This window comes from Dermochelys coriacea, chromosome 1, assembly GCF_009764565.3.
Source record: "Dermochelys coriacea isolate rDerCor1 chromosome 1, rDerCor1.pri.v4, whole genome shotgun sequence".
Taxonomy (NCBI): domain Eukaryota; kingdom Metazoa; phylum Chordata; order Testudines; family Dermochelyidae; genus Dermochelys; species Dermochelys coriacea.
In genome coordinates this window covers 279,968,114-279,992,312 of record NC_050068.2, presented here as the reverse complement: position 1 = coordinate 279,992,312, position 24,199 = coordinate 279,968,114, and the positions used below count along the sequence as shown (strand labels likewise).

At 43.8% G+C, this 24,199-nt stretch overlaps 1 protein-coding gene across 1 annotated transcript; it reads left to right on the top strand.

Moving 5' to 3' along the window:
• Positions 1-5,899: 5,899 nt before the first annotated feature.
• On the top strand, positions 5,900-7,877 carry MYF5 (myogenic factor 5). Its single transcript, XM_038374532.2, has 3 exons — positions 5,900-6,422; positions 7,327-7,402; positions 7,690-7,877. The coding sequence occupies exons 1-3, from the start codon at positions 5,922-5,924 to the stop codon at positions 7,875-7,877; spliced, it is 765 nt and encodes a 254-aa protein (XP_038230460.1). The 5' UTR covers positions 5,900-5,921.
• Positions 7,878-24,199: the final 16,322 nt, after the last annotated feature.

The following is a 24,199-nucleotide window of genomic DNA, read 5'->3' as shown; positions in this document are numbered from 1 at the left end:
AACCAAACCGCCGGGTTTCTCCCCCCAGCGCCCCACCGCTTCATGGAAACTAACACGAGGAAACGTCCCATTGCCGAGCAGTTAAAATGTCCCTTTGTCACCTCCGCTCTAACTTGAATCCTTTAGATTTAAAAATACAGTGTCGCTCCCATGTCCCTTCTTAGGCAGCATGGGGGGAGTAAGGGATGGCGAAAGAAAAAGCTCTCACTCAGCTGCAGCCAGAAACTCTCCATTACAAAACTATTTGCTATTCCTCTCTTCCTATGCTGGCCTCGTCGCCGGCTACAACAGTTCGCCAGTGCCCACGTTATTTGGGTGAATGGTGGCGGGTTTTATTTTTTTAAGTCTGCCACTTAAACAGGGGCATTTCCAGTTGTTGAATGCTGGGATCTGTGTGTCTCAAGCAATGATAAATAATAGTATTCCCCCCTCCCCGCCACGTCTGAAATAAACTCTCTGCTGTATAGAAATAACAGAAGGCAGGACCTTTGGAGATCTACACCTCCAGATCATATGGTTTTCCACACAAAAATCGATTGCTTTTGGTAAGAGAGGGTGGCTGCTGTCCTGGCTCTCATGCAGAGCTTTAGCTCGATCCGAAATATACAAAGAAGCTTTTAACCCACGCTAGAAGCTGTTAACGTTCTTAATAATCTAGTTCAATGCCTAAGCAAGTAAGAGGAGGGTCCCCATCTAGTACCACGCAAGCAAAACGCTCACTAGCTTTACTTTTCCTGAGTTCAGAGGGTCGGATCTGGCTTTAAAATTGTAACTCTCCTCAAAAGGAGAATTTCATGAGCATCTCATGCACACCTTGGGGGGGGGGGGAGGGAAAGAGCTCTTTTTCTTCTTCTCGCTAACGGGTAGGTTTTATTCACATCCTAATATTGAGGTCAAGAGACGATATTGTCCGGCTGTGTTTGGACCCCGAAATCCGTGTCGTTTCCAGCAACGGGGTAACAGGAGAAATTGTTTGGAATAAGTTTGAGTAAAGAAGGTTTTTCATTAAATAAAGAAAATATTTCCCAAAGAGACCCCCTGTGACCTCAATGGCTGTCGCTGACATGCAAGGCTTCCCAATGAAAGTCCTCAGTGTGTTTGCAATTAAAATGTTTTTGTTTGATATTAATAACGGTAATCTTTACCTAAGTCTAAAGCCAAAGCAAACAGGGCCCTGGAAGCACAAAATCAAGAGGTAATAACTCGGTAAAGATAAGCAGTTTGTGATTTAATCTAGCCTCTTTCCAGAGGGGGTTGGGCCCAAAGTTATCAGGTTGAAACTAATGAAAGTGATTTTCTGCCTACATTTTATTAAATGTGGAGCAAAGCTCTTGGAACATGACTCCCCAAATGTCCCTTTTAAGGCCTGGCTCCTGCAGCTTCACCTGTATTGCATAACTCGTAGCTTGTGTATTTATTTATATTGAGAGTAGTGTGGAGGGGGACTTGATGGGCCCATTCATTTCATGATCCAACAGCTATTGTAATATACTATGGAATGAAACAGTGAGATCAGTCACTTGGCGCCCTATAGACAGTCATTGCAGTGGAGGTTCCCCTGGGGCCTAGAATCCCCCGGTGGAACAGATGAAATGTGGGCAGAGTGGTGGTGGGGAAAAATAAAGGTAGATGAGCTTGGGTTTAAATCCCCACTAACTACTGAAGGACAAATATAATGTTCTCTTCCTAAGTGAAAGGACGAAATGAATTGCAATATATTCAGATTAACAGATAGTGGGCCCGCTTCTCGTTCGGGTAAAACTGTCACCAACTTCAGGGGCAGAGGCGCGGAGCCGGGGTTGGCTCCGGCGTTGCGGATGGAATCCGAGAAGAGCCCGGCTCCGCGGTGCGAGGCAGCGATATGCAAAGGGAAAAGTTCAGCACTTGAGAGGCTCGTTATGTGGCTGTGGGGACCCAGGCTAGCGTTTTGCCAGAGCTTGGCCCTTTTATGGCAAGTGTGGCTGTTTTCCCCGGGAGGAGAGAGAGAGCTGGAGGTGTGTGGGAGGGCTTGAATAACTCAGCCATGTGCTCGCTTGGGTTTCCCCTTCTGTAGCAGCAGGGACTAGCAACTTTTCCCATTCTCAAGGCTGCTAAAAACCCTCGTGTCCCTTTGATCTCTCTTGGGAGTCCCAGAATGCAAGCAGAGGCCAATGTCTTCTTCAGCTGGCTTCTATACAAATCCTTCCCGCAGCTCTGGCAGGTACTAATGTGTTTACTTAGGTGCGCGCAGTTCCCAGAGCTTGATGGAACCAAAAGTTTGGCACGTTGTTGGAATCCCCTTAATACAGGTCCAACTGGGAAAGAGTTTTTGTTCCTAGTTAGTTCTGGAGGCGGATTGCTGAAGGGGACCTCGACTGGCATGGTTATAACTGAATTGGCTATCTATCCAGGAGCTAAAACGTCCACCGGTTTAGCGTTCCTAAAAGCAATTTGAACTAAAGGAATAACACGTCGCAAAAATGAATCTTGCAAACCGTTATTGATATACACTGGAACAAATCCTTATCCTGCAGTCTACACTCAGGCAAAAGTTCCACCGACCCCAATTGGGATTTTGCCTGAATTTTCGAGAATAGCTAATTTCCTCTGTATTTTTTTGTATTTTTGTATTTTCCTCTGTATTTTCGAGAACAGCTAATTTCCTCTGTATTTTCTTGTGTATTTTTAATAAAGGATGCCCCAAAATAAAACCTCAATAAATGTAGACTCAGCTGTTAAATATTTGTAGTCCTGACCCCTGAGTTTTCTCAGGCAAACTCAATGAGAGTTTTGCTTAAAGTGAGGACTACAATAACTGCCTCTTGGCTTCAGCTGTCTTTACAATTAATTATATATAAGATCTGGTGCTTTTAACGTACAACGTTAATACAGCCCCAACAAGGGAAATTATGTTCTGCAATCAGTACCCCACACTCACTGGCACACAATCTCTTCACTTCACACTGGGACAGTGGTTAAACTTTGGGTCATATCTGTAATGATGGTAGCAGTATGTGATAATATTTTCATACATCGATATTTACATTTCATTCCTACACGTTTTACTCACATTGAACTATGTCAAATTGAACTATGTAACACTTTCCTTGTTTGGTTTGGTGTTTCATGGTTTTGTTCCGTTTTTCGAAGTAAAATTAAAGTTAAGCCATTTCAGAAGAGGGGAGAAAGGTCATGAAATAAAATCTGCTGTTCAGTAATTTTGCTCTTTAAAAAAACCTATTCCTTCTTTTATAGTGGGGAAAAAAATAATCGCAAACGAGTCAAAAATGTGTTTTACTGGCTGAGGGACGCCTTTGAAATGCGGTGTTCTTTTCTCTGTGAAGATTTCTTGCTATTTAAAAAAAAATCTCTCTATATTTTTTCTCTGTTTTAACAAGAGTTTGAAAATTGAAAATTGTGTTGTCCCATTATCGGCATTTCAATCCCCGGATCTCAAAACCCCACCACCCCTCCGACCCCCTCCCAGCAGCCTCATTAACCAACCTTGTCGTTTGTGTTTTTTCCTGCTTCTTTTAGTTTTACTCGCTGGTTTGCTGCACGTTTGCAAATTTGTTTTGAGATCACTTTCCAAAAGGAAGCTGCCACCTCTAAGTGATACTAATTACAGATTTGCCTGAGTGACAGCATCTTTTTTCCCAAAGATTCAGGAAGAAGGGAAACAACCTTCAGAATTCCCCTAAGACTCTTGGGAAGGGCCCATTTCTAAACAACCTCAAACAGTCTGAATAAGGAGCTACAGGTTCGAATGCAAGGAGAGACACAGACAATATTGTGTAAGGCATACCGGGGGGGGGGTTGGCATTGTTACTACAAGATATCTTGTACACACTTGGAGAGAAACCACCGAAAGGTGATCAGACCAGTGTAACTAGCACTTTAAAGACCAAGTTTATTTGTGCGCAAAGCATAAATCTGTAAGCAGGTCTATTTTAGCCAGCCTGAACATGCATTAAAATATCCGTGTGCTACACTCCAAGAAAGTCTTCAAGTTACTTATCTGGCTGATGATTTCTTTCAGAACCACTGAGAACTGCAACGTTTCAAACGTGGTCAGCTGAATGTCAACCCGGACTTCAATAGAGAGAGCTGAAATTCAGAGCTTTCCTTTTCTGTAACTCTAGTCCTTTATCAGCCCTATGGCTTTAATACAGTATTCATTTCAAAGGGGGCTCGCTGCCCGTTTATGGCCCTAAATAAACTGGAACAGGACAGATGTAGCCTTTCCAACCGCTTAGATAATTATGTACCAACTTTTTGAAGGGGCTTGGGCAAGGTTTTATTTATTCAACCTTCTATTTCTTCCTCTGATATATTTTAAAGTCGGTTTTCACCTTAAAGCAATAATAACATGCCCCCAAGGGAAGTGAACAGTTATAGATCAGTGGTCAGATGGATTCTCCTCTGGGTGGCATGGAGCTTGGGGTATACGGTATAAAGAGAGACGTGGCTTTTCAGGCTACCTGCTCTAAACTGACGCCTGATCTCTCCTTTTCAAAAGTGTTTGCGGTTCACAGCCTGCATCAAGGCAGTAGCTTAATTACCTTTCCGACACAGAATTCCCTGTCAGGCTCCTTTACTTAAAGGGGGTTTGAATAAAATGACTAGATCAAGTCTATGTCAATTGCTCCTTCAGCTCGGTTAGTCAAAAATACTTCTGCAGGATACTGAGCATAACTGGCATAGCATGGGAATTTCTGAGGGGTCGTTTGGAAACCGTTTTATTTAACCCAAATAACACATTTTCCTAACATATAAAAGCCAGCTGAATGTGGCCAAAGGGTTCCTGCGCTTTGGCAAATGCCTGTTAAATGGCTTCATTACCACTTTAATGGCCCTTTAACAGTTTCAGTGATCTGCTACTATGTCTCTGGAAGGCTTTTGTCACCGAGTTGTGTAAAGTTACTTGGGGATTGTGGGGTTAGAAATTTTACACTTCCAGGAGGGGTTTGTTGCACTGACAGCTGGGACGCATCTGTAACGGTACAAGTTTGTCTGAAAGCAGAAAATTAGCAAACCCAAAGCACTGCTCAGCTATTGCCTCTAGCACCAGCAGGCCACAGGGAAGAGAGCAAAGGGTGGAAGAGAGATTTTCTTAGGCAAACAAATACAATTGTCTTCTCTGAGTACCGTTTCTGACATGATCAGGGAGCACTAAAATCTGAAATTTACCTGAAATGCCCCCCCCCTTCGTTGTTAACTGACAATATTATTGTTAGGCAGGAATGATTTTCTAGCTTTATGTCTTTTTTTTAAATGATATAAATAATCGAACCAAAGGGCAAAACATCCCCCAGCAAAATGAAGAAAACGGATCACACCTATCAAAACAAAGTGAGCCAGTCTGGTTCGAACCGTAGCATTGATTGTGAGAAAATCAAATGATTAAAAACGTTCACCATTTAATTCCCGTGAATATGACGAATAAGGTGAGACGGTATCCTATTTACTCCATACTGGGTTGGAAGAGGCTTATATGCAGGAAATGTCACGTTTTAGGGTTTCTTTCTCTCCGTTCCTGCTCTTTATTTTTCACACCAAATTGCGAATCTCCTACTTTATTCTAACTTTTGAGTTGTTACAATCACTACTTCGATAAAGTCTATGCATGTTAAAATGTAATAAACTCATCAGACAGTCAAAAGGAGCGGTGCAGAGCAAGTTGTCTCCTGGGGATTGGAGGGGGTTTGCCCAGACAGCCCCAGTAGGGGTTGTGGAGGGATATGCTAATAAAGACTAGCCTCTCTGGCCCAGCCTCCCATAACAACATGTATATATAAAGAGCCCCGTGCCCCAGAGAAAGGACACTTTGTCTCGCATCCCTAATTACTTAGGAAATTGCCCAAGAAAACTGCAGTGTGACTTGCTGAGCCTGGCTCGCCGCAGTCCAGACCAAGCACCGCTCAGTATTAGCTGCTGTAAAGATGGAGGTGATGGACAGTTGCCAGTTTTCTCCATCCGAGCTCTTCTATGACAGCTCCTGCATCTCTTCCCCTGAAGGCGAGTTCGGGGAGGATTTTGAACGGGGACTGGCTGCGTTTGGAGCCCACAAAACAGACGGCCCGTGGTCCGACGAAGAGGAGCATGTCAGAGCCCCCACAGGGCATCATCAAGCCGGCCACTGCCTCATGTGGGCTTGCAAAGCCTGCAAGAGGAAGTCCACTAGCATGGACCGGAGGAAGGCAGCGACCATGCGCGAGAGGAGGCGACTGAAGAAAGTGAACCAGGCTTTTGACACGCTGAAAAGGTGCACCACCGCCAACCCCAACCAAAGGCTCCCCAAAGTGGAGATCCTCAGAAACGCCATCAGGTACATCGAAAGCCTGCAGGAGCTCTTGAGAGAGCAGGTCGAAAACTACTACAGCTTGCCAGGACAGCGCTGCTCTGAACCCACCAGCCCAGCTTCCAGCTACTCGGACGGGATGGTAAGAGACGGACGTTTCGCTCACTCTTGAGGCTGTGAACGTGCCGACCCAGGCAGGTGACTCCGTGACTTCAGGGGTCTGCCTTGTGGTCTAAAGGTAGAAGAGTGAAAAGGGTTATTAAGCTCCCACGGAAACATTAAGCGCGCTTAGGAAATGGTCCCTTTCCAGGATGTAATTCACATGGTGTTCTGCGCGCAGACAGCCTGGCGGTGCTGGGCGGGGAGGGGGGGACACTTCATATGTGCAAAGGGGGCAGCTTTGTTGCCCTGCAGGGGACGAAGAGAACTAGAAGACAAGCCCTGGTTAGGGATCCTAGCATTCACCAGTTAATGCTCGTCAATGCTCCTTCGGGTTTGTAGCCCAGCTGTCACGAAATACCGCAGGGAAGGCGGAGGACTGAGAACAGGGAGTGAAGCCTTTGCTTATTGCCCCCCCCCCCCGTAACGCTACAGTCTTCATGACAAGACTAGAGGGCAAGAGGGGAACCCACCCAGCTGAAGCCTGGCCCCGAGGAGCTGTGGATGCCTTTTTCCCCCGAGCGCGGTGGCTTCATCGGTGCCAGGTTTTAACGTGCTCTCGCTCTGGGGAAGCGCCCTCTTACTAGAAAGAGAAGCAGCACTTGTGGCCCCTTCGAGGCTAACCAATCCTCCTGCTGTCTCGCTGCGCCTTCCTCCATTCGCCATGGTTAACGCGGCGCACAGCGCTGATGGGGTCGCCTTTTGCCACGCTGCCCCTCCGGCCCAGAGCCGCTGGGAACTGAGCTAAAGTAAGCGAAGGTGCCGGGGAAGCGCGAAGGCGCGGTGGGGTTTTAGGGGGTCCCCCCCCCACCCCGGCTCAGGCCGTTGGAAGTCAGCGGGCAAAGTCGCAGCCCGGCTTCTGTGCGCTCGTTTCTTGTCTGTTGCAGGCTGAATGCAGCAGCCCGGCCCGGCGCCGGCCGCACCGCAGGTTTGACGCCGTCTATTGCGCGGACATTCACGCCGGTAAGACTGGACACGCTCCTCGGGCCAGCTCCGCCCTGGGTAAGGTGGCATCGATGTGGCCCGGGAGGCACCATCTGCCACGAGTTTTCTCACTCCCGAGCTCTGTGCCAGCCAGCGAGGTTTGCAGACGACGGCGTGTGTTGCGTGCCGGCGCCTGGACTCCCAAGGGCTGGGCGGGGATATGTACCCGAGTTGGAAATTAAATCGTAGCTAATTAGTGAGTTAATCCACCTTTCTTGATGCACGTAAGTATTGACCGATTACTTGCGCCTCACTCTGTTCCGCAGACAAAAGCACTCCACGGTCCAGCCTGGACTGTTTATCCAGCATCGTGGATCGTATCTCCTCCGCCTCCGATCAAGCGGCGCTGCCGCTCCGGGACCCCGCCTGCCTCCCTGCAAACGCCAGCCTCGAGTCCCAGCCAGGCACCCCTAGGACCCCTGCTCATTCCAGGCTCATCTACCACGTATTGTGAGCGCTGAGACTGGAAACCGACTCCATCCACCGCTCGTACGTGGGGAGAAAGACACTCACACAAGGAACAGCCGCTATGCACGTGGAATCCAGGCGGTTCAACCTCTGGGTATAAAGGAGAAGCTTTTTAACCTGTATATTTGTGAATAACGTTGCCACGAGACGTATTTAACTAAAGCATTCTTGACACATTTTAGTACTCGTCTGATTGTTATTATATTCTTTCCAGGTTAACTTTCTGGCTAGGCTAAACATTGTACTCAGTAAACAAGCGGATGCTTCCTGCAAAGTTTTTACAGCGATGCTGACATACTGGTATTTCTTACCGTTCTTGGGGAGAGGACGCGCGTTTATTCCACTTGAAACAGCGAAGCAAGTGAGAGCTCACTTGCAAACAATATTAAACATATTCCTCTCATCAGAATCAAATGTATGAAATACATAGACAACATTCAGAGTAGCAGCCGTGTTAGTCTGTATTCGCAAAAAGAAAAGGAGTACTTGTGCCCTCTGTTTTTTCCACCAAATGCATCCGATGAAGTGAGCTGTAGCTCACGAAAGCTTATGCTCTAATAAATTTGTTAGTCTCTAAGGTGCCACAAGTACTCCTTTTCTATAGACAACATTGTTGCCTATTGCTGTATATTTTGTTATTTCCATGCATGGGATGCTTTTTGTTGTAAGCACGTCCGTATTTCTGGGGGGGCGGGGAGAGGGTTCTCAAAATAAAAATAACTGAAATTGTCAAGGGGTGGGAATACATGGTATTCTGAAAAATCCTGTTATAAATCAAATGTGTTGTTACAGAAGTAGTTCCTTTTGTGGTTCTTTAAACCAGTTCCAAATATTCAGGACTCTAGCCACTTTTTTATAATTGGTAGCTCTTCCATATGTGTATGAAATCTTTGAATTCACCAGGCTAATAATGGTATCGCACATTGCACATTTAATCTAGAGGAATCCCAGACCCTTTTACAAACTAAAGCCTTGGGCCTGCAAAAAGTTAGGCACACGTTTAACTTTAAGCCTGTGAATAGTCCCTTTGAGTTCGGTGGTAGTACTCAAAGCACCTGCATACATGTTTGCAGGATTAGGGCATAACGCTACAATGCAGCATTCCCTATTCCTCATGCAAGTAGGGATGTCCATGGGATTACTCAGTAAACAGGGGTTTGCAGGACAGGCCTTTAGATTACACGTTAATAGCAGAGACCTGCTCCTATTGACATTGATTTCAATGGGAGCAGAACTGGGCCTCACCTCTGCAGTCCTTATTTTGACAGACCCCCCGCCCCCCCCCCATTTATTTCTGTGGGAGTAAGGGTGCAGTAAAAATGACAGGATTTGGCCTTAATACTACATTGTCAGTTTACCATGTGTCAACCGCATGATTTGGCTCTTATATTGTAGGCAGACTCATAGATGTTGGAACTAGGGGTACTGGGGGTGCTACTGTACCCCCTGTCTTGAAGTGGTTTTTCATTATATACAGTTTGGTTCAATGGCTCTCAGCAATCCCACTATATAAATTGTTCCAGCACCCTTGGGTAGAATTGTACTCTCCCTTATACTGTCAGTGGCAAAGGACTACCAATGTAACAGAGTAGAAGTGGGCAGCGTTGATAAAAACAAATCGCAAACTACCCCTTTTTTCCTGCAATGCCCAAACTACAGTTCACAAGGTTCACAAAACACATTATTTTGCCCACATTTTCTTTGTTCCACCTCATATGATGGAAATGCATGCATAATTCATAGATGGTAACAGAGTCACACGGCACTAGAAATCACCAGGCAGCGTTTGCAAAATTATGATCTTTTAAAAACATATTTCCTTTCATTTACTAGGTCACTTCAGCTAACATGTTCTATGATGAAAAGATTCCAGCCATTAGTAATGCTCTAGCTATAAGCTAAGAATGTCTTCACAGCAACGTCCAGAAAAGAAAGATGGATTCTTTCAATAGCGCTCAAGAGTATCTAGCATGAGAAATTATCCTCTCAGTGTCAGGCCTCATGGATGAAAGGTGTGTAAGCTTTACTAGCATGGGCTTATGGATATATTTTGCATATTCATGTTATTGTTAGCAATGGATGGCTCAGAGCACTAGTAATGGGATACAGAGCCTTTCATGTCTAAGGACTTGTCTACACTGCAGGAAAGCTGTGTGTTATCTCCTGCACCTTTGCTCAAACCCCCAAAGCCCTCAGACACTCATCCAGGGGAGTATGGAGCAGAACACATGTTGACCAGTGACCCATTCTTACCTACTTTCCCACTTTACAGTGTGGCGAAGCAAAGGGGGTACCACCTGGCCTTGAGCCAACATAATCCTACACAGCCATTGCCACTATTCCCTGAACTTGTATCTTCTTGCCCTTCTACCTACTCACTTCTTACTTGCCCTCTGTGCACTGACAGCTACATGGCATTTAACCTGTCTTTTCCCATGCAGTTTAATTCAGTTTCTGCAAAGCTCAGTCCAGCTCTGCCAAATAGCAAGAGACCCGCCACAGAGCATGCCGCTAGCTAGATGGAGGAGCACCCTAGGGTTCTAGTTAACTGTTGGTGTGAGTACTCCAAAGATCATGATTCCATCCACAGCTCCAGCAACATCCACGTCTATGAGACCATCTCAAAGAGGCAGGCAGAGCTGGGCATCCACCAGCCTGGTGTGTAGGGCTGGGAGTGTATCAAGCACCTGAAGCAGCTGGATTAAAAGCAAAGGAAGAGAGCAGCAGGTTGGACACTGCACTGACAAGTTACTCTTTCTGTAATGAGCTGGACCCACTTGCCACCACCCTGAGCACAGAGATCACCATCTTGTATGAGGGAGGTCTTGTTTACAAAGTGAAGGAAGGGGGAATAGCAGTGGAGGAGAGCCCAGTGGAGCTGGTATGAAACTGGAAACTGGAAGTTTAGGGTAAGCCCATGTGGGCAGACAGGCAAATGGCCATATTGAGGCAATTATCTGAGGGCCTGTTTGGGGAAAGACGTGTGGAACAGCCTGGAGAGGGAGTGGTACACAACCAGGGGTCAAATCTGTGTGTGGTAAGTGCTGTCCACTATCTTTGTTAGTGTTGTAGGAAATTATAGTCTTAAAAATGAGGGATTTCTTGGTTATGACCAATAAAATTATTGTTATGGAGGATATTGCATGCTAGTAGGTTGTGTTTAGCTTTGATTGAGGGGGGAAATAATGGCATTCCCATAATTCCTCTTTTCTCTGTCTGTCCCTGCCTCCAGTCACATGGATGCATGGTGGCAGGAAAATTACACACATCATTAGTAGCTATTTCAGAGTATCATTGTAGTAAATGTTAGCAAACTATTTAAAGGACTGCAGGTCTGGCAAACATGAACACATATTCATAAATATATTGCTCTTTAGTAACCCAGTCACACCAATCTGATTATATATGTTTATACCTAGCCTATCAAACCATTGTCCCACATCTTTGTCCTATAGGAAACAGCATAGATTATAAATCCCAGGGGCCACAAGATGTGACAAAAGTCCTTTTTTCCTCAGTGTCTGTCTCTTGCTCTGTCCATTTGCAGCAACCTGTCCATTACAGGCAGGGGGAGGATGCGAGGATTGGGGAGTGGGGGGAGAACTCTGCTGATGGCAATTCTCAGCAACCTAACACAGTATGCTGTTAATAATCACCTTAATTTTCTTCCACTCCTGGAAGGTGATGCTTGAAAATGTTTTATATATCAGATACTGCAGCTTGTCAAACAGATTCGTTGGCAGGGCAAACTTGCTCTGACTGCCCTGGTATCTCACTCAACTTCTTCACTCAGGATATACTGTTCAATCATCAGCCACCACAAAACCCCCTTGGCATAGACATTTAAGTTTCCTCCACTTGCCTGGAAAAGTGTCTCCTTTTCCCCAGTCTTGTACTCGGGACAGGGTGATGTCCTGTTTGGCTTCGGTGGAATTCAGCCCAGACTGGTAGAAAGTGTCACCAAAAGTTATCACTTGATTGCTGTTTTGCATCTTCTTTGAAGTGAGCTGGTGAACTCAGTCTATTTCCCTTTGGAGATACGTCCTCACCATAAAAACTACCATCACACATGGCACTAACTGGCTGTTTCAACTAAGAGGCTAATGAGTAAATGTGTGTGGACTGACTTTACTTAATTATCCTGTTCAAGTTTGGTAGGATAGAGCGGGGACAGCTGCACTACTGACATGTGGCATGATCTGGCAAGTACTCTGTGTACAGAGCTGCCACTGAACTCAAGTTAATTTTGTTTTACAGGACTGGGCCCTCACTGTGTGACTTTGGTGTACATCATTTCTCTTCTCTGGGCCTCAATTTGCCCCTCCTTAGGTGGGGATAATAATGCACAAGTACTACCCAGGGAAGTTGTGAGTTTAAGTAATTATGCGTAAAAGTGCTTTCAGAGCCTTGGACAAAAGGGGATACAGCAGTACAAAGTGTTAATACCCCGTAATATCATTATGAACATTCCAATCCTTAAACTCTTTCAGTACCAGGTAAATGTTTTCAATCACGTGCAAACTTTTCTTTATATAAATTTAAAATTTAGGGTTAATGTATGATCACTTCCTCTCTCTACATTCAGTGAAATACTTTCAGAAAAACAGGAAAGTCAATGTTTTTATTTATAAGAACACTTCTCTATGTGGGTATCCCCGTACATGCATGTTGTTACTTTGCTATGCAGATTATTGAGGCCAAATGAAAATATTTAGGTGAAAGGTAGTTCTAGTGTTCTGCTGATCATTTAACATGATGATTAAACAATTAGATAAGCTAGAGAATATACACTTTTACTTCTGCACTTTACTGACCTTGGCAAGCGACCTTCTTTCAAGTATGCCGTGCAACACTGACAAATCACATGTTCGTAATATACACCTCTCTTTGGCTAGCAGACATTTTAAGAGTGACAATAAAGGTCAACACCTTTGAGAACTAGCTCTTCACTTATTGAATGTGTGAAAGTATACAGCGTGCCGTACATTTGTTAATATCCTTAACAGCAGTAACATGCTAGACTACAATTGGAGGGGCATTTTATGAAGTTTAGGAGACCCAGATGCAGAGTTTAGCAGGCTTCTAAACAAAATGGTTATGAGTCCATAATGTATAATCCTTGGATATCTGACAGTGTTCTAATTTTTCCCACCCATGTGCAGAATGAATTTTGTTAAGCACACCAATGTGAAGGTGATGTGTGACACATCACCTCCATAATGGTTCACAAAACAAAATTCATATGGTGGGGGTGAGGCTGAGGGGTTTAGAGTGTGGGAGGGGGCTCAGGGCTGGGGCAGAGGGTTGGGGTATGTGGGGGCAGGTCTGTGGCTGGGCTGGGTTGGGTCCGGAGCTGGGGAAGAGGACTCTCTCTCGCCGCCGCTGCCCTGAGCGTTTGTACAGTGCTTAATTGGCTGCTGCGTAGCGCACAGGTTAGCAGGGACTTCGATATCTGATGTAAAAAGGAACATGTTGTGCCAGCAATGCCCCTCTGCCATGTACATTGGCCAAACCAGACAGTCTCTATGCAAAAGAATAAATGGACACAAATCTGACATCAGGAATTATAAAATTCAAAAACCAGTTGGGAAACACTTCAATCTCCCTAGTCTCTCAATAACAGACCTAAAAGTGGAAATTCTTCCACAGAAAAACTTCAGAAACAGACTCCAACATGAAACTGCAGAACTGGAATTAGTTTGCAAATTGGACACCATCAAATTAGGCCTGAATAAAGACTGGGAGCGGTTGGGTCATTACAAAACCTAATTTTCCGAATACTAATTCCCCCCTACTGTTATTCACACCTTCTTGTCAACTGTTTGAAATGGGCCACTCTCATTATCACTACAAAAGTGATTTTTCCTCCCTTGGTATCTTGCTGTTAATTGAATTGTCTCATTAGACTAACCTCCCACTTGGTAAGGCAACTCCCATCTTTTCATGTGCTGTGCATTTACACCTGCTACTGTATTTTCCACTCCATGAATCTGATGAAGTGGGTTCTAGCCCACAAAAGCTTATACCCAAATAAATTTGTTAGTCTCTAAGGTGCCACAAGTACTCCTCGTTGTTTTTTTTTATGTTGTTGTAGTCACGTTGGTCCCAGGATATTAGAGAGATAAGATGGGTGGGGTAATATACTTTATTGGACCAATTTCTGTTGGTGAAAGAAAAATGCTTTTGAGGTTAGAAAGAGCTCTGTGTAAGCTCAAAAGCTTGTCTCTCTCACCAGCAGAAGTTAGTCCAGTAAAAAGGAGTGCATGTCACTAGATCTGAAGCCATTCCTAGAGTCTGTGGGACGGGTGGGAACAAGATTTAGAATTATTGGTCCCTTGGGAGTTTTGTTGTGAAGACCAAATTATGAGCATTCAAAGAGGAAAGGGATTGAAAGCAAGGCATTAAACTCCCTGTACAATCATACTGACAGGGTCCCCATTATTTTACACAAGGATATCCCCACAGGTTTGGAGGGACATGTTACTGTGGAAAGTAACACTCCCTGAGCTCCAACCAACCCTCCCTACCCCATGACATTACCTCTTAAGGTGTGCAAAACTCCAAAGCTGCAAAGGTATACAATGTCTTCACCTCACCCATTTGCTCTGTGGATGCCATTTCATCTCAAATGAAGACAAAATGTGAGCATGTTTTGCTGTATTTCTGCAGTTTTCCTGACCTTCATCCAATATATTGAAGGGCACAATCCTGTCATATTTTTGTAAAAAATAAATAACATTGTATTTGGGTATTAGCTGGACCCTGCTGAAACAAACTTTCTGCTTCAAGTCTTTTTAAACAAAGTTTGTTTGTTTAGGACTAAAATTCATCTTTTGTTCTTGCTTTGTGTTAAGCAGTGTTCAGAAGAATTTAAGCAGCTGTGCATGTTGCTCTGTGAATAACTTCTTTTACCTCTGGACTACTGATTCAAAACGTATCAGATTTCTCCAGTGAAAATGAATTCACTGATCTAGTTCAGTTCCTAGTCCAGAGCAGATCCAAACACTCACTGCAGAAATGACAAAACTAATATATGGAACATGAAAGCCACACTCTGATTTGTGACATGACTGGTAAATACTACACAAGAGAGCACAAGTTCTACACTGTGATGTATCAACACCTGTAGTTACTGTTCATTTCAAATTAATGTTTAGGATTAGTGTGAGAAGCAGTTCTTTACAAGAAGGTCATGGTGTATAGATCATTTGCCTTCACTGATTTGATGAGAATATTGGAAGTACTGTTCTAAAAATGTATACTTCCTAGAACTAACTTGCCACTGTCAGAAAAGTTGCTAAGTGGGTCTTATATGTCTTAGTTCTAGGAAATACTGCCTCTTCTAGGGGCTGTATTTCTGGGAATCTCCATCTATGTGATGTACAAGTTTGGGTGTGTGTACTCTAGCGAGCACTTGTGGTGCTTGCTTTAGTTAAGGTTGAAAAATAATTTTCATCAGCATGTTTTCAATCACTCGTAACTTTCTTAAACTTTGATCATTTGAGTTGACATTTTCCATGCTTGGCGGAAAGTGAGAGAAAAAACTATTTAACTTTTTAGGAATTATGTGTATGAAAATACACATTTTTCACCTTGAAAAAAAATCACTCCCCCCCTTTGTACCCTGCCAACAAGGGTAAAGCTTAAAAGTGGCAAAACTTTGAAACATGAAACCCAATATGTTATTACTTCCTAGTGAGCAGTATGTGCTTTGCTATGTTGCAAAGAATTTGGCTATCGAACAGCAAAGTTATGTGTATTAGGAAATGTGCACGTGAGCCAAAGAAAGTTTTTGTGAGCAATGACAACTTTTGATGCAAACATGCTGGCTTTAAGCCATCATACCTTTAGACAGCTTGGACTGATTGTCCTCAAAGAAGGCTTAATATTTAGGTCTCAATCAGCTCTACAAAAGAAGACAAGTTTGTGAATGTTAGCGTCAGTGGTTTGAGTGTGTGGTAGTACAGTGTTCATTTGATACACAGAGTGGAACTATTCTCCTCAGTATACAAAGAAGATCACTATGGATCACTCCACAAAACTGGAATCTGGGACGCTAGGCACACCACAACATAGACCATAGCATATTGCTCTGTGAAGAACCTCTTTTCCTTCTGGGATACCACCCGGAGAGGCCAGGGCAGTGGTATGGCAGCCCTTCCCTCCTTACCCCACCCCAGGGGCAGCGGGGCTCCCTTTGGAGCTGTACTTACTCCAGCATCTGGGGTTTATCCGTTTGAGTTGGTGGTCTGGGTTCATTCCACTCTTCTTTTCCTGCCACACAGAGATATGTTGGAGTGCTGTTGGTGGGGCAACTCAGAGCAGTAACTCTTGGGCTTAACTCTGATGTTCTTATGTTGCACCTTTCAGAGTTGTAAAGTTTGTCTTCAGATTCAGGAAGATTCTTCTGCATCAGTTATACTCAGTTTCTGTTTTCTTCACAAACTGGAGGGCTGGGCATATTTCATTTAAATGAAAGCTGAAATTCTAATGCAAGGATATGACTTCAGGAGCTGGGGCTCTGACTCTCTGTGAAAGGAACACTACTATACTGATCTGGGTGATTCCCTTGTTCTAGCTTGGCATGTCACCAGGGTGCGTGATGACAACCTAGTGAGTCAAAGGCATCAGACTGTGTAGGCCTGCTAGACTGCCGCTCTTACTTTATGGGGTTGCTCTGTGTTTCTTCAATCTTTTTCCATGAACATGCATATGTTTTGCATTCATTTTGTTTTCTATAAAGAAAAATCCCTGCAAACAACTATGCTAAGAGACTGTTAAGGTTCTACTATGAAACACTTTAAAGTCAGGAAGTACAAAAGTTAAGCGGGAGCATGGTGTGCTTGTGTGTCTGCATTATGATAAAGACCCAAATCATGGATTACACCAGGGATGAATTTGGCCCACTGCCTTTAATGATGTGATTACACATTATTTCATAAATACTAAACTAAGAATAAGTTCTTAAATCATATTCAACAAATTATTTCTACATTAGATACAGCTGTGTCTACCTGAGTGTAAAGCATGCACCAGCAAATAAACAGATGCTCCACTAGGGGGCCAGATTCAAGTGTAATTACTGTATTAGAAACACTCCTACTCCACTTGATATCAATAATGATTCTCTATTACCCCATTTAACTTTTCTGTATCTGTTGTAGATGGTTGAAGTAAGTTTTTCTATGTAGTATATGTAGTTTTTATATGACTCATGTTCCCGAACTCCCTCTTTGTTCTCTGTAGATTTGAATGAATCTCTGTTGAAATAATGTTTCAGTTTGAGGAGTAGTTTTTTTGACCGAGTTGCAGTTTTGAAGTGTCTATATATTGATATAATACCATGATTTTGACTGGATTGTCTCAGGCCATGAAAATAGTGGGTAAAATTTTCAAAAGTTCCCAAGTAATTTAGAAGAATAAATCTCATTTTCAAAAGTGATTTAGACTTTTAAGAATCTAAGTCCCATTGACTTTCAGTGAGAGTTAGGCTTATAAGTCCCTTAGGTACTTTTGAAAATTTTACCCACTAAATCATTGTTGTCACCAGATGCCACTGGTGAGGTGCTCTGCTTTGTTCAATGTTGATAACAATTGGCTGCGTGCATGTGTTCCCTCTGTGTGCTGCCCTGGCTCTGTGCAGATCGCGGACGCAGCGCACCCTGAGAGAACCGCCAATGACCACAGACTCCGATAAGGTACGAAGGCACTTGGCCAGGTTTATTGTCAAACAAAGCACAGTAATAGTTTCCCGCAGACTCTTCAGAACATACTACCAATATGTGCCCCCGACAATGGACCGGCTCAGTCCACGGCTGGATTCTCCATGGCCCCCTAGGTCAGACAAAGACAACCCTTTAGGGGTACATTTTTATACACAGGTACAAACAAGTTACACATCACTCCCGATGTATTGAGGTGCAACCCCTCTACATGTTAGGGTGCCGCTTCTCACCTGGTACATTTTGGTTCGAACAAAACAGCTCTATCCATTATATTACCCTCCTCCCCCTGTCTTTAGGATGGGTCAGCATGTTCCTTGTTATCTATGTGGAATGTGCTAATAGAGGAATGTTCTGGTACCATCCTTGCACATGTTTATATTACTAGGGCTTAGTACCTTTTAGATATGTGTATATTTGCAACATCAGCATTCTTCTTGCCAGCTCCTGAGAGCAGGGCCTCCTTCTGGCTCATAGCTTAACTTTGCTTTATGTTAGCAAAGTCTTGACCATTACTTGAGTTCAGGCCTTAAGTTTCATACCAGGCCTTTGATACAAGGGTTTATGTTTCAGGGCCTCATCTTACCACAGATGTTTACAGGTGCCTTGTATGTTCAGAAAGGCTGCAGCACTCCGATTTCATTGCCTATGGAAACTGCAGTATTGCCAACCACAGGCGGTCGAAATCAGAGTCAAGCCCCCCAAAATCATGAGAGTGATTAAAAATCATGTGATTTTAATGATAATAATGTTTTTATTTGCCTATTGTTTTTTGAGTCTTTAGAGTTCACATTTTCAAGCTTTTCTCTGCAACCACGAAGACTGGAAACTTACTCTCCCTCCACTCCCCTGGAAAGCTGAGGTTCGGAAGTCACCCCTCGAGCTGGTTGAAACTCAGAATTTCTGTTCTTTGGGAAATTCTGATATTTCAAAGAAGTTTTCGTTCCAATCCAGAATGAGAACTTAAAATGCTGACATTTTTCATTGCAAGGAAATTCTGAAAGTTTTTGTTTAAGCAAAATTGAATTGTTTCAGTCTATTTTTTTCGAAATGAAACAGAGCAGCTGGCTGTCCTGCTTCCCAGGAACTCCTCTCTGTCCTGACAGCCAGAGACTTCCTGGTCTGCTCCCGATTCCAGGAGAGTCCCCCAGAGTTGAGATCAGCCCAGGGAGTCCCTCACCATGGAGAAAGGAGCCTGGAAACCTCATCTCCAGCCATGCAGTGGGATCCTGGAAGCCCTGAGAGCCACAGGCTCAAGCCTAGACTTCCAATGCTTCCAGCACTTTCACACTTCCTGCCTTCCAGGGGATCCTGGAAGCCCTGGGGTTCCTGACGCTTGCCATTTTGTGTTATGCGGCTGCCCCAGAGCTGTGGACCCTGGAAGCACAGGCTCCCTTGCAGCCCACCAGGTGAGCTGGCAGGAAACCATGAAGATTTTTGGTGGAAGTTTGGAAGTTTGTCAAACCCGTTATGTCTCTGCGAAACATTTCACACTTGGCAAATCAACATTTTCAGATGAAACCCTGTTTTGTCAGAATATTTCCAAATCTCTCTAGTCACCACATGACTTTGTGAACCTGGGCTTTAAGAAACACTGTGAGACTCATGAGAAAATTGTAAAAGTTATCTACATTGATTGTGGCACCAACAGAGTGCAAGAAACACCTCAGTTAGCCACATGTACCTGCAAGTTGCATACCAGAGAGTTAGATGCCCTGACATGCCTCTACATGACATCTGACGGGTAGCAGGAAAAGAGGAATATTGTGGATGGAGATTGGGTATGTCAAAACCCTTGCCATACACCTAGGTTGACTGTTATGCAAATGTCTGAGAGTCCAATATAGTATCCTGGGAAATATAAGTTAAAAGATGAATAATACTAACATATTTGATTAGTGGAAATGTAACCTGATTAATCCCATGCCTCTGGGAAAGTTACTGTCTCTTTAAATGGTGGTGCAGCTTGAAAGCTTAGGCTTGGAGACAGGAAAAAGAAGTGGGGGATAGAAATGCAAGTATTGCAAAATGGGAGGAGAGTAGCCACATGCCCTAGAAGGGGCAGCTCAAAAGAAGGCAAGAGGTGCAGGATTCATGGGTGAGAGAGCTGGGAAAGAGTTGATAACTGAAGACCCTCATGCTAAGCATGAAGAAGGAGAGAAACTGTGAGTAAACAAAGCCAGAGACAGGTGTACCCTCCCACAGCCTGAAATGCACATTTTTCACAAGTGGAAAAAAATGTCTCATTTGTTTATCACCAGGGTAAAATTCAAAAGTGGCTGACCATCAAAACATGAAACTTAATATGACTATGTTTCCTAAGGAGCAGTGTTTACTTTACAAACAACCTGGCTCTCAAATAAACTTACAAACATGTGAAAATGTGCTGTAATATGTGACCCAAAAAGAAAATGACCAAGGATTCTTTGGAGCTGTGGTCTTACCAGCTTATTCCAATTAGACATGGAAAAGAGACCTTTTCCCAAATATTAATAGTATTTGTTCTGTCTACTCATTACTTTTCTGTAGCGCCTGTCACCATAGCATGTGGGAGGCATTGGGGATGTGTATGCATTGTTTTTATGTTTGATTTAGTAGGTTTCCTTTCAAGCATTTAGTAACTACAGCTACTAACCAAATGAGAGAAAACGTCCCCCAATAAAAGTGTATACACCTAGCTCAAGGTATGGAGTAGGAAACCACACATCTAGTTCTACCAATTGGTGGAAAAAAGCCTCTTATAAAGGGGGAAGGTTTATCAAACCCACTTATCCAACTCTGCTGTAGCAGATACTCAAATGCCACATTTGGGACATGGACTGGGATTTATGGCAATGAGTAGGATTTATTTCAAGATTTAATGGTGCTATACCTTGTCTTCTAAGTAAGGGACTTTTTTAAACTTCTCAGGCCCAATCCTGAAATCCTTTATCTGGCAATACCCTAAGTTCTGTAAAAACATTTTTTGTGTTATTACAAACTATACAAGGAGCTTTTTTAAAGTGCTAGAAAAAAATCTGTGAAGTCTCTCATATGTAGAACTCATGCTCTACTTAAGTGAGCCATACTCTGGAGTTTAGCAGCTGAAAATTGCACATGTTCCATTTACTATGAAAGTTGAGGACACTGAAAAGGAGTTTATTTTTATGCTTCCCCTTGCTTTACTATGTTATGCAACTTAGTGATACCTTACTTCATCATATAACTTTTGTGAAAGAAAGAACTCTATTTTTACTACTGCTCTTTATTCTGTGAAATTAATCTGTGTGTAAACATGGATTTTCTATTTTTGCAATGGAAGACTGAAGACTTTTGCTATATGTGTATGTATGAAAATATCTGTAATACCTACGTTACGAGCTGCAAATGGAGTTTAATATATCTTTTCCTCTACATCAACACTTTTTTCTTTTTTTAAATAAAACATAGTGGTAGTTAGACCAAATTTATACCAGGGATAAATCTGGCCCTATATACCTAACCTTTTGAATTTAATGCAGTTGTACCAGGGAAAATTCAGCTGGCAATGTCTAGAGTACAGTTACAGTATATCGATTTTTCTCATGCTACACAAATTGACTATATATATATGCTAAGCAGTAAGATGATATTTATGATGATTGAAGGCAGACCTAAGATAAAATATTAATAGCCTCAATGCCTGTGGTATCTGGAACTGTTCCCTCCTTTTAGAAGTGGGGAGGCATTATCACTGCCACAAATATGAGTAGATGTCTGTCCCACAATTCCGCAGAGCCCCAGGATACTGATGGATACCAAGGGCCAAGCCCACGGATCTCAGAACTTCAACACAGAGGGCTTGCACCAGTGCACTTCTTTGTGTGTCTCCTTTTCCCAATCGAGGTACAGCACCTCAGGATACATTTGGCCTCTGAATCCTCCTACTGTAGCAGGAGCTGTGGATTGGATTTTTTCTGCTCAGAAAGCCACAGGGCTCTATTAGAGCACCCCTTGGGGACCAGCTGCTTCACCCCCCTCCCCCAAATCTGTGGAGCTCTGAATGTGCAGACTAGGCACAGAGGGGAGTGTGTAGGGTTGGGGAAAAAACTCCACCCTCCTGTGGACTTAGGGCACTTTGTGTCCTAATTCCTACTTCTCTGCTGCCTTTCTGGACATGTAATGGAGAGGAAGACAGTTCTCTGATTGCAAAGATTTAGGATTCTCTTCTCATCTTTCTAGTTCAGGGACCAGATCCTGAACTTGGCAAAATTCTTACTGACTAAAATGGCCCTAGCCAGTTAAAAAATGCTGCTAAACCTGCAGCCACAGGAAGACTCCAGGTCAAGAGGACCAAAAGGTGAAATGTTAGTGTGAGGTTCACATAATGACTGACAAGGCCTCAGCTCTGTGGTGTTCTACTGGCACATTCTCATTCTTCAGGGAGCTCAGATTTTCATCACAATCCAGATTGGGGCATATTGATGGTTCATCTCCTCCTTCTGTGTAACAGGCAATCTACAGTCACTCTTTCCTCCACAGAGCCACACACTATTTCTAGACATATGTAGTGTTTCTCCTGCCCTGGTGAGAATAAACCCCTCCCAGGCTGGTGTGTGAGGAGTGTAGAGCCAATGGGGCTGGGGAGGTATCAGGAGGAATAGAAGTTATACCCTGAGTCAGCGATTCTCATTCAGGGCTGCCCTTCTATGCCACTTTTGTGGGGTACAGAAGACAGAAAACTGCTGGACTCCAACAGGGTTCCTTGGGCCAGTCCAGTCCTATGCCACCTCCCCTCCACACCTCACAGCACCTGGGGTGGGGTTGGGTTTTGCTGGAGCATTCTGTGCTCTGGGCTGCAGAATAGCCCATGGTGGCTGGGAGAAGCCAACATAAGTTAGAGCCACCCCAGGTGGTGGGAGCTGGGAAGGGCTCCAGCCAAGCCCAAAATTCAGAAGAAGCAATGGTGCTTTGCAGTCATATTTACCACCACTATCTCCCACCCCGACCCTCCTAAGCTGTGCATCCTGACAGGCACAGCTCAGAATCAAAACGAAGGAGTACAACTTGAATGGCTAGGCAGACTTGCCCAAACTATCCTTGTCAATGGCTTGCGTAAAGACCATCAGACAGTGTGACAAACTGGGAAATATCTGTATTAATTTTTTTATGACTACGGTACACGCCCGTGTATGTTTATGATGGGTTCCTTGCTATGCGATTAGATCAAAAGGATTGTTAGGGGAACCAAGTAGGAAAGGGGTAAAACAATGACACACATAAGAGGCCCAGAGAAAACAGTGGAAAAACTGTTTATTGGGGAATACCACTAGCTGGCTCTGACCAGGCCAAAAACAGTTTACTGTTATCAAGGCTAGGATCAAAAGGAGGATAGAAAACATTAGAGGACCCCAGACCTAGGAAAGCATGGGGGTTGAGTGCATGGCCGGAAGTCGTCCAGCGACTGTAGGCTAGAGCTGACAGGGTGGCAAGAAGAAACACCGAAACAGCATGCTGCAAGCTGGACAGTCTGCTTCCCAAGTTAAAGATGTGGGTTAGCTGGGCTGAGGGAAACTTATGAAAGCTGCCAAGGGAAGATTAAGCTGTAACACAGAGCCAAGCATATAGGCCTTTTATTGTTTTTACCCTTTGCTTTATGTGCTTTGTACCTTCGCGGGAATGAATTCATAATGCTTTGTTTTGAAAATGCTGGTTTTGAGTTGGTTTAACCACCTTGTTGGTCATAGGTCCCCAGAGTGAGAAGGCTTACAGGTGCCAAATGCAATTGGCTGGCTGGTCAAGTCAATACCACTCGGAAAAGGGGGCTGCAGCCCAGAGACCCAGTCTGCGTGACTACAATGAGTGGTTCCACGCAGAATGTGGTGCAGGAAGCCAGGCCTGTCACCTGAGGGGAGCACCGGAAAGGGACTAAAGGGGATCCAAGGTGCTATTCTCACAGTAACCATGACACAGTCCACAGACCATAGTGTGAGGTCTCTATCTCTGCTTGACCAGTGACTAGCATAATGGGGCCCTAATCCTGACTGTGGCCTTTCAGAGAAGCTGGAATATAAATACTAATGAATAATAGTATAGAATAATAGAATAGAATAATAATGATACATCTCCAGATATATAGATGATGCTTTTTTGTCTATGATCCAACCATGACTTATTATCCTTGTGTTTCTAGAGTCAAGAGTCACTGAACAGAATTCTGCATTAACACCTACCTACTGCTCAGAATTCAGAGCACTGCATCACACCCCATCCTCCCCTTGTGAGGTGTAAATCCAAATAAACTTTCGCCCACAAACTTTTTGGAGAGTAAAAAAGGGTTGGAGATTGGACACAAGAGTGTTTTTAGTAAACATAAAAAAAATCTTTTTTATATTTTAATGAAATTCTTTAGTGTTTTGGTGGCTAAAGGAGTAACTTGTTCTATAATTCATTTATATTTGAAAATTTAAGGGTTGTTTTTGGTTGTTTTTTGTTTTTTAAATTTGCTCCAACTTCAGAGGAAGAATTTTTAGTCTAGAGAGACAGTTCTCATCAGCCTGTTCTCATTTGTGTTCTGGCTCAGCAGTCAATTGTGCATATCGTTTTTCATTAAAACAGTTCCCACCCC

Bases quoted from the DNA above. Each gene is read 5' to 3' on its own strand.
- MYF5 (XM_038374532.2), top strand. From the start codon at position 5,922: ATGGAGGTGATGGACAGTTGCCAGTTTTCTCCATCCGAGCTCTTCTAT. The intron at 6,423-7,326 runs GTAAGAGACGGA...TGTCTGTTGCAG, and splicing joins CCAGCTACTCGGACGGGATG to GCTGAATGCAGCAGCCCGGC. The intron at 7,403-7,689 runs GTAAGACTGGAC...TCTGTTCCGCAG, and splicing joins TTGCGCGGACATTCACGCCG to ACAAAAGCACTCCACGGTCC.